Source organism: Arachis hypogaea, chromosome 5 (assembly GCF_003086295.3).
Source record: "Arachis hypogaea cultivar Tifrunner chromosome 5, arahy.Tifrunner.gnm2.J5K5, whole genome shotgun sequence".
Taxonomy (NCBI): Eukaryota; Viridiplantae; Streptophyta; class Magnoliopsida; order Fabales; family Fabaceae; genus Arachis; species Arachis hypogaea.
The window spans coordinates 100744587-100755345 of NC_092040.1; the positions used below are offsets into that span (position 1 = coordinate 100744587).

The 10759-nt window shown below is 32.4% G+C and overlaps 1 protein-coding gene and 1 long non-coding RNA gene across 2 annotated transcripts; one reads left to right on the forward strand and one right to left on the reverse strand.

Moving 5' to 3' along the window:
• Positions 1-537: 537 nt before the first annotated feature.
• On the reverse strand, positions 538-3344 carry LOC112802276 (uncharacterized). The gene is made up of 2 exons (XM_025845394.3): positions 2101-3344; positions 538-1775 (listed from the first exon to the last, which is right to left on the reverse strand). The coding sequence occupies exons 1-2, from the start codon at positions 3342-3344 to the stop codon at positions 866-868; spliced, it is 2154 nt and encodes a 717-aa protein (XP_025701179.1). The 3' UTR covers positions 538-865.
• Positions 1055-5114, forward strand: LOC112802277 (uncharacterized). The gene is made up of 4 exons (XR_003202295.3): positions 1055-1194; positions 1294-3469; positions 4100-4223; positions 4530-5114. It is a non-coding gene; the product is annotated as an uncharacterized lncRNA (long non-coding RNA).
• Positions 5115-10759: the final 5645 nt, after the last annotated feature.

Sequence of the window (10759 nt, forward strand, 5' to 3'; positions counted from 1 at the left end):
CCATCGACGATGACCGGTTGAAACTTCTTGCAACATGGCTCCCACTTCCTCTCATGGGGGACAGCTATTGGTGTACACAACAGATGCAGAAGGAGACGTTGATGGAGAGAACCACATTGAAGGGAGGCCAACAAAATTTTAGGGTTTAAACATGAAGACAAGGACTACATTGGAAAATTTTACAACACAAACCACATCATCTGTATACTATGGCGTCCAACGTGGCAGTGGCTGTGCCACATAAGCAACGTCGTTGCTGAGTCACGCCGGAAATTCACCAAAGGACCATTATGTTGGTCAGATCGCAATCTAAAAAATATAAATAATGCAATTGGAATCTCAGAAGCTAAATCAGTGCACGTACTAATTAAACATAAACATACACCTCGAAAAACTTCAGTTTATGGTAGATCCATAAAAGCTTTGGAAATGAAATAACCAAATCTAGTGATTCTCTTATTTAATCAGGAGTAAACAAAAATAAACTTGACTGCCAAGTGACTTAGCTGCTTTATTCAAATAATTAAGTATCCAAGATAACAATTAAAACTATTTTTGCAATATAGTATATAATCTTAAATGTTACATTATATAAGGTCAAGGGTTTTTTGGTTGAAAGGTAAAAAAAAAAAGATGAAAATTTTCACAAAATAAATATCATGAGTAAACCCTATGAAATTCATTATAAAAATTTTCATCCAATTTTCACCTTACACCCTAAAAAAAGAAAGAGACTATTATGTGGTACTTATTCTTTTTTCCCTCAAGAAAAGAAATATCCATACATTCATCATTAATAAATGAAAGCAAAAAGACCAAATTAACCCCCCTCAACAAGCTTCCTTCAGAAATGGTTCATTTTTCTCTATACGGGTTGTGAAGCTCTGTTTGGCTGCTGAAGACTTTCATTGGGGAATTGCTTCGAAACATCCGATAGCGCCGCAGCTGCCGCCGCCGGAGTCATGGATTGGTACTGAGAAGTCAATGGAGCTGTAGTAGCTTGTTGCTGTTGTGTGTAGTATGCAGCTTGATCTTGCACAGTGCCACCACCATATTCATAGCCGTAATTAGCACCACCACCTCCACCACTACCAGATGGAGCCACAGCAATGTGCTGTGGTGGTGGTGGTGGTTGATGGTGCTGAACTTGGGTCAAACCCACATACTGTGGTTGTTGCTGAAAGTGACTAGAAGGTATTTGAATAAATGCCTGAGTAGTTTGTGGTTGGGTATTTGGCCTAGGAGGGTAAATTGGTAATGTGCCATCTTTGTATGCTGTTGTTGACACTGCAGGAGCAGCAATACTCTGGGGTACTAGTGGTCTACCTGATGCTACCATGTTAGGATCAGCAATGTTGTGTTGCAATGTTACATTGTATGGTTGTTGTGTGTGTCCAACAGGCATAACATAAACTGGTTGATACTGTTGCTGTTGTTGAGTTTGGGGAATTGGATGCTGGTGAAGTGTTGGCTGTGATGGCAGCGGTGGCGGCGGTGCGTAAACTGGGTAGTAGGATGACACTGGCACTGTATTGGTGGCGGCCGCAGGGTGGTGAATGTAGGGGCTGCTTGCTTGCACAAATTGCTGGTGGAGTTGCTGGTTTTGATCCAATTGTGGAGGTAATGTGTAATTTGGATCCTGAATTTGTTCTCTAATTTCAATCTTGGCATTGCTTATGGTAGGAGCTTTGTTATCTACATGTGAAGGTTGGACTTGTTCTTGATAGTACACATTCTTCGAGAAAGAATTTGTTGATGCAATGCTACTACTGTCACTGAAAATATTAACCAATAACAGTTAATTTCAATAAACTAATTGTCATCACCTAAATTGATTCTTACGAGTTTGATATGATTCAACAGAAGAAAGAGTTTAAGGATAAAAAAGAAAGAAACCAGAAACAGATATCATATAGAGATCAAGAAAAAAAAATTAGTCTCCTGCAGATTGGTTTGTTGACAATTTATGCCCAGAGAATTTAAAAATCTAAAGTTTCTTTTCTTCTGGGGGCTAAATTGTTGGCATTTGAAACATCTGAAGACTAAATTGGTGGTTTACTTGGCAAAAATTAGTTACCAACAGATATGAATAGTAGATACCTTGCAACTGAATCTGGAGAAGGTAAACTCACACCACCACCAGTCCTTGGTTGCACAAGTTGCAATGGTAAAGGAGGCTTCCCAAACCCAAGAGGAACACCAGGATCTGATCTCTCATCCTCAGAGATAATAAGCCTATTCATGATATCACTACTATTGCTAGTAACCATTGCTGCTGCAGCCAAACTCATAGTTGCAGGCACTGCAGCAGGCATAGCCACAGTAGAGGGAACAACAACAAACCCTTCATCTCGCCTCACACCACTTGCGCCAATTGTCATCTGTGCTAACTGCTCCTCCATCACCCCAACCCTTTGCTCCTGCTGAAGCCTACTAGCACCATTGTCATCGACACGAACCCGGATGGGTGGGAGATTAGCCATTGAAGGAGAAGAAGCTGATGAAGGTGAGCCAGGCAGTGAATTCACAGCTGCAACATCCTGCAAATTTTTCACCTTGTTGCTATTGTTGTTATTGTTGCCAGTGATATTATCAGTCAGAGCCAAAGACTCTGCCACTGCCGCAGCCTGAGCCTCCAAGTTGTTGCTTGAACCACTAGCTGAAACAGCAGGGCCAACACCATCAAGGTTTACAATGGTTTCTCCTGCTGCGGAATCTGACACTCCCCTTGTGAGCATCCCCGAGTTGTTGAGTGCATCCACGAACCATGTCTCAGATTTCGCATCATCAAGGAGTGATCCCATTGAAACAGTGGTCTCTGGCTTGGAGAAGAACAGGAACACCCTGAGTCTTGAAGGTGAAGGCTTCAGGGTAGATGCTGATGCTGCAGCCACACGATCATACTCTTCGATCATGTTGTCAAGGTCTTCATCAGTGGTGACAGAGATGAGGTTGTCAAGGTCCTCGTTTGGTAATTGGTACTTGAGTGTGAAGGGTCTTCCATTGAGTAAAGTGCGGGAAAGGCGCAAACAGAGGTCCTTTAGGGTTGAATTGCGATCCACCACCACAATTCTAGTGTCACCACCTATGTAACTGAGGGACTTATCATGGGGGCGTGGCATGATGTGGCCACCGTAGCTGCACATGAGGCGGAGCTTGGCGCCTGGGACCGGCACAATAAGCTCATCGTTCCATGTTTCACCGATACGACAGCGCGGCGAGGATTCAACCGAGTCAGGGTTGTTTGTTTGAATTGATGTGGCAGTGGCAGCCATGACAGTGGTGGGAGCCATGGTGGATGGATGTGGTGGCATTGCTGGTGGCTGTGTTGGTGGTGGATCCATTCTTAATGGTGGTGATGGTAGTGCCTTGTCTCTTTGCTCTGTTTTGAAACAGAGTGAAAACAGGGGAAGAAACAGAGGAGAGGTAGCAAAGTTAGTGGATGGTTATATACAAATATTCTTTACAGGTTTGATTTGATCCAAAGTGGGATTTATTCGTTTTTATTGTATTATGACTTTATATATTTTATGAGTGAAAAAAAGCAGGGAAAAAAAAAAAGATGCCTTATCAGCAAATAGAGGCACAGTCTGTTATACAACTTGGTTTATAGCTGTGTTTAGTACCATTCCAGCTTTTTATCAAAGTATTCAATCAGAAGTTTCAAGGATCAAAAAGTTATAAAATTTAAAATAATAATAATAAAATAAAAGGTAAAGATTCAAAGTAAAGTGGCATAGAATCACTTCATTCAAGCTTTCCCTTGTATTTGGGAATTTGCCTAGGATACTTCTATTTCATTCTCAATTCTTAGATTCTTTAGGTGAGGGTAACTGATGTATTGTGTGGCCCAAATGAGAGAGTATAGGTTAGTAATTTTGTGTGCTTAATATGTGATGTCAGTAATTCACACAAAAATGTTTAAAGCACACCACCTTCCAGATGGGAAAAAAAGTTAGCACTTTAAATTACTATTGGATGATTGCGATTTGCAAAGTTGCTGTAGCATTCCTTGTTAATGCCGTTATGGTCTTTGTTATCTTGAGTCAACTAGAATATTAAATTAAAAATATGACATTATTTAATGTATCATGTGCAGGTGATATGGTCAGTTGAGTATGCAGAAGAGACGAAATTTATTTGAATTTTACCTAAAATGTATTTCAGAGTTTGCATCTGATCTTAATGCTTTTAATTTGTCTAGTTTGATGCCAACTTTGCTGGTAAGCTTCTTTATTTTCTCACAACTCTTACAAGTTAAAACAATAAATCTGCACAAAAAGAAAAAAAAAATAAAGACTGAAGAGACAAGTGAAACTAGTGTAATATAGTATGATCTTTCAGTGAATGAATTTAGGACAAACAAAACTTTACATAAACAAACCTATTGCATTGGAAAGTGAGTTAACTATTAATTTTATACAGGAATATTTTTTTTCTAAAGGTTAATAATTTTGTCAAACAGTTTAGAGTTTCAATTTAGTATTAATTAATTAGTTTAACTTTAATGGTTTCTATTAATCTCTCAGGAATGGAAGATTTGTCTGTACATAATGGCCCTCTATATATATCCTCTTGCAATGGAATTGAAGTAAGCACATGCACATGGCTGGTATATTGGTACTTGTGCATGCATTGCTAATTTACAACTTGTTATGGGAGTTCTTGACTTTTTGTCCTTTCTGAGTTGGCATCCCCTCACACACATGAGGGTGCTGCTTAAGATGAACACAACCCAAGAGAGCAACTATAGGTGAGAGTAACATGATCAACACAAAACAAGGCTTCTCAATAGCATTATTAGTATTTTAGTTTATTCAAGTGTTGCATTATTATTTAGATTTTAGAGTTGATTCTCTTATTCCATGATGATTGATTAATATAATATTTAACTCTAGGTCCTGGCTTGTATTTAATGGTTTGGGAGTTTGATTTTAGTTTTAGACTTTAGTTCTGTTTATTTTTCTGTTGTTTTAGATGTTCTAGTTTAATTTTTATACAAAAGAGAAAAAAATGTTTGTGGAATGCAAATTCTATCATTTTGTAGAAGTAGTGCTCCTAATCCTTATTTATCTATATTTGAAGAGATGTGGTAAGATGGTTTAAACTTTGAAGAGTTCATGTTTGAATTCACTTTTAAATCTTCTTAAGTCAATGCGTGATGAACACATGGATCAACAGATAAATTAATTGAGAAATTAAAAATTATATAAGAAAGTTGAATATATATTAACACATTTTGACTCAAAACTTAAAAAGAAAACATATTAACTATTCTTTATATCATATTCACTATTTAATCTATTTTTCCAACATGAGATTTCATTATTGATTCTTTAGATCCAAACATTCTTTACTCCAAACATTGACCATTACTCTTTCAGCTTCATTGCTTCAAAATAATTAACCAAAGCAAAAAATACATGTACTAAATAAAAAACAAACGAAATTTAGTAATACTTAAAATAGTATAAATAGACAAAATCTTTAACTGAATGAACGCATATGATTAATGCTTAACCAATTATCACAGTTAAATCAAGAATGTTACTAAAATCAATTAACGTTATCCTAATATAAAAATGGAAATTATTTTGAAACATTTATTTTTTAAAAAAAATTCAAATAAATATTTTAAAATTAGTGGAGTAATACAGTACATGCTCCATCAGTATGCTGAAGATGAATTCAGCATTGGCAAACAGTAAAATAATCTTGTGTGTTTGAAGTGAATGCATGGTAGGGAATGTTTATGATGCATTAGCCAATTTAATAAAACAATTTAAAGGAACTAAGAATCTTAGAGTTGTGTTAAGTCCCTTTTGTTATATGCTTTCATTCCTAATTAAAAATAGCTTGATTTCAGATCAGGGTGGAATACTTTGAAGAGTTCCTCAATGGCATAAGATAAAAGCTAAGGTGGAATTCTAGCATGGTTGTTGTCAAATTAGTGTTTACTTCTAAATCATAATATTCATGTTTACTTTTAAATCATAATATTTTAGTATATGACAAAATTGTAAAAATATATTATAAACTCTTCAAACTCTTGTTTCATTTATTTTGCTATAATTAATTTTGATATAAATATTGTCAAACATAAATCACGTTAATCGAAACTTACTTTTTATCAAAATCAATTTTATAAAATTAATTTTATACAAACTCACTCTTGCAAACTGAAATCCAAACACACACTTAATTTCTCCAAAATTTGAATACGAGTTGTGTTTTGAAAGATTTTGGAAGAGAGAGAAAGACCTCAGAGAGTTAAATTCTATTTCCGAGCTTTATTATTCGAAAGATGAGGCTTTGGTAAGATACAAATACCTGAATATACTTCAGTAAAAATTTTCTTCTTTGATGATAGAAATGCTTTATGCAAATCTACACCGAAAATGATTTTTGCTATCAACTCTTTAATCAATAGATTTTTTTTTATCTAAATTGAGAAATCAGTTGCAATTACTTACATATCAAAAATTTTTTCACCAAAAAAAAAACTTACATATATTTATGTAGGTAAAAGTAAGGGAATAAAATTATACTATTTTTTTACTCTTATCATATATATATAATAAAATTATACTTTTTTTTACTCTTATCATATATATATATATATAGTATGAAGTTGTTATTAATTTTAAATTTAAATCTTATTTTAAATATAAATTTTTATCTTATTTTAAACTTAAATTTTATCTTATTTCAAATTGAAATCTTATAAATCAAATTACAACTTAATTTAAAATAGTATCAATTAAAATTTTATCAAAATTTAAATTTAAGAATAAAAAAATTAATTATTTTAAATTTTTATTTAATATTTTAATTATCATATTATTATTATATTTTTAGTACTAGTAAAAAATATAATAATATTTTATTTAAATTAATATAATTTTTATTTGATCAAATTAAATTAATAATTAAATAATTATTTAACAAATCTTAGAACACTCGCAATATGTAATCTCATAGATTCAAAACTAAGGAAATAGTAAATTAGTTATAATAAATAAATTTATTAATTAAGATTAGCATCTAACAACAATAATCTGATAACATAGAAGTAATATATTTTTATGGGTAAAGTATATTTTTTGTCCATAATATTTATAATTTTTTTTCAAAATTACTCTAACATTTAATTTCATTCAATTTTATTTCTAACATTTTTCATTCATTCAATTTTATCTTTAAGGTGTTTTTATTTTCACAAAACTATCCTTAAAATTTTTTTATTTTCTCCCTAATATTTTACATGGAGTTAATGTCCAGATATAATTTTGACACAAATAAAAAAACGTCAAAGACAAAATTAAATATAAATAAACATTAGAGATATTTTTATTAAGAAACTAAAAAAATAAAGTATAATTCATTTATCTTTTTTATTTTCGGTTAATTTTTAGAACATGGTTTAATAATAGTCAAACTCTAATTTGTTGTTATTATTATAATAAATTATAAATAACCTAAAAATTTAATTTCTTCATTTCTTCAATCTTTTAGCGACGAATGGCAAAAAGGAGGATGACGAATGGCAAAAAGGAGGATGAGCAAAATGACAAAGCTTCTCTTCTCCCCACCTTTCCTTTCCCCTTCTTCTTCCCTCCCTCTATCGGTCTATCCCACCCATGATTCTCTTATCTTTTCCCTTTTCATCTTTTTTTTTTATTATTTTTTAATTAAGAATAATTTAATAATAAAAATTAAAATGTTGGTAAATAAGACATTTTAAAATTAAGTTAAATCTTAGAGATAATTTTATATACAACAAAAAATTGGGGATAAATTTTTTTTTTGGCCTATATCAGTATATCTTAAGGATTAAAATCGTACTTAATCCTTATAATTATAGAATCTAAACTCTTTATTGAGAATTAAAGAATTTTTTATCGTTGACTAATTACTAATTTTACAAGTATTTAAATTATACCTAATATTTATTCAACTTGCAACTTAGGATATTAGGTGTTCGAAATCACATTATAATAAATACGTTATTAATTATCATGATGGTTGCAAGTCAAAGAAAACTCCAATACTATATTCATATTAAAAATATTATATTAACAAATAAATAATAATTATAACTATTAAAAAATTTTAGAATGTGTCAATTCAATAATCATATTTATGTGTATCATTTATATATATATATATATATATATATATATATATATATAATTTAATAAATAAGAGTTATTAATTTTCATTATATATATATATATATATTCAAATTATTAACGTCTCTTTTTAATAATTTTATAACTAAGAATAATTTTAAAAAATTATAAAAGATTTACTCTTAATATTATCTCATCATATAATAAAATTTTAAATTTAATCAAGAATCTTATTGTTTTAAGTTTTTAATTGTATAATATATATTATAAAAATAATAAATTATTTAACATACGATAAATTGAATGTAGTCAACTGGTCATATTATTTATTTCCAATATCTTTTTTTAATTTTTTTGGAATTTTTATTAATTTTAAATAAATTTATTATTTTATTTTTAATTACTTGTGTAGTCGTGTTACAACAATGGTAAATCTAATATATTATTATTACAAGAAATAAAATTATAAAAATATATAACAAGTCTTTTAAATCTCTCTTCCTTAGTCCTTACCCATTTTAACCACAGAAAAATAAAAAAAAAAAATTTAACACTTCCTTCCTTTTCCATTTCTTCCTTCCAAACTCTTCTCTTTTCAATCTTTCCGGAACACACCCTAAGTATTTATTACTCTAAGTCATTGTATGTCGATGGAATGATCCTCAACATACTAACATAGCGCTGAACTGCTGATTAACGATCCTCAAAGCATGTCGTTAAAAGAAAACAAAAAATTCAAAAACCAAAACGACCTAAACCTCAAGTGTGTTTGTGTGTTAATGGTTAGATGGATTAGACACTCTCAATTTTAGATATTACATTACAAATTCATTCATACTACATATTCTTATATCTAATATTTTTAAAAGTTTTTATCTACAAATTCAATTTTTTTTTTTTTTTTTGGTCATGCTACACATTCAAATCTGAATACAGAATCTTAAAAAATACATTGTTGGGTCATCTCAACTAATTTTCAGCAGCTTAGGCCAAATTATATTAGAACCCAACTTGGCCATGTAGCCAACTTTTTTGGGTTTATTACATTAGGCCCAAAAATTTTAAATGGCAACCTATTGACAATGGATGGAACTGATAAAGGAGCTCGGGATACGCCAAGTATGACCTATATCTAATTAAAAATTTTAAATTATTTTTAACGTTTAATTAATTTTGCTCCTATCATTTAAATTCGTTGAAATTATCTTTAATTCAAACTTTATCTATCGGATATATGCACTCTCATCTCTTATTACCTTCGTTACCGCTAAAACCACCAACGTAACATAATCTAAAATCTAAACTAATTGGTTTTCATTATTCTCGAAGGATGAATATAATTACGTTTTAGCAAGAGTGGCCAAATAGGCTCAAGCTCAAGCTCAAGTGCTCAACCGACTGGGATCAAAACACCAAACTCCCCAAATTTTGGTTGGATTAACTTTCCGAGCCCAATATATATGAAAAAAACCTTGTCAAACTCATGGACATGGCCTTGTATATTTTTTTTATTATTTTTAAGAAAAAAGGACAAAATAAGTATCTTCTTTTAGGATTTTTTTTATTTTAATAAATAAAATAAATATGATAATTACTGAAATAAATATTTTAAAAAATATTTACTGAAATAAATTTTCCTCTCTTATATCGTTTATACTATAAACGAGATATAGTTGTGAGACATCTTTAAATAGATGTTGTTCACAGCCTTTATCGGTGGAAACTCCATCTCGTAAACTTTGAACATTGCTTCATTTCTGTAAACTGAATGTACATACGGAGACCACTCAATGCTAGCGGCAGTACACCCGGCAAGTGCATGGAAGCACGGATAATGGAAAGACTGGAATAGTTCACATTCACATGTACCCACTGATAGCCGAACGCGGAAGGAACCTTGCGACCAACTTTTGAACGGCTCTAATTCCTCCACAACAAACACAGAGGCCCACCTATGACAATGAGTGAAACGCAACTTTAAGATGCCTTCTCTGTTCTTCTCAATGGCTGCCATCAGCCTCTGGAAAAAGCGGTTTTCAGCTGCCAACTGTGACTGCGCCTTCTTGCCCTTTGTTACGAACAACTTCTGCAACCTTTCGTACGTGATGCACACGATGGCAAAAATCGGCAAGTACCGTGTTCACTTGAGAACTGCATTGATGCACTTTGACAAATTTGTCGTCATATGACCAAACCGCCTCCCACTGTCGCAATGTTGCAGCCAAATCTCTTTGTTGAAACGACCAGCCCAGTCTGCCATCGCCTAGGAAACTCCTCTCAAGGCATCCATGTACCACTCATACCCAGCTTTTCTTGGACTGTAAGCAGTGTTTATAAGGTATCTCTTGCCCTCGGCTGACTTAAAACGAGTCATGAAGTTCCTCGCCATGTGTCTGATACAGTAAGCATGGAACGCTCTAGGGCGATACCAACCACTATCATCAGCACTGAGTGCGACCTTAATGGCCTGCAATCTATCAGAGATAACTAATAGGCCGTTTTGTGGGGGTGAAATGGTGTCTCATATTAGTCTTGGACTCGACAATGGCAAAAGCAATAGGCAGGATGTTGTTGTTGCTGTCTTGTGCCACCACAATAAGCAACACTCCACCGTATCTGTGATAAAC

What these genes read in the sequence shown, in the direction of transcription:
- LOC112802276 (XM_025845394.3), bottom strand. Translation starts at nt 3,344, where the DNA reads ATGGATCCACCACCAACACAGCCACCAGCAATGCCACCACATCCATCC. An exon ending in TCTCCAGATTCAGTTGCAAG is followed by an intron (nt 1,776 to 2,100) that starts GTATCTACTATT and finishes TAATATTTTCAG; the next exon opens with TGACAGTAGTAGCATTGCAT.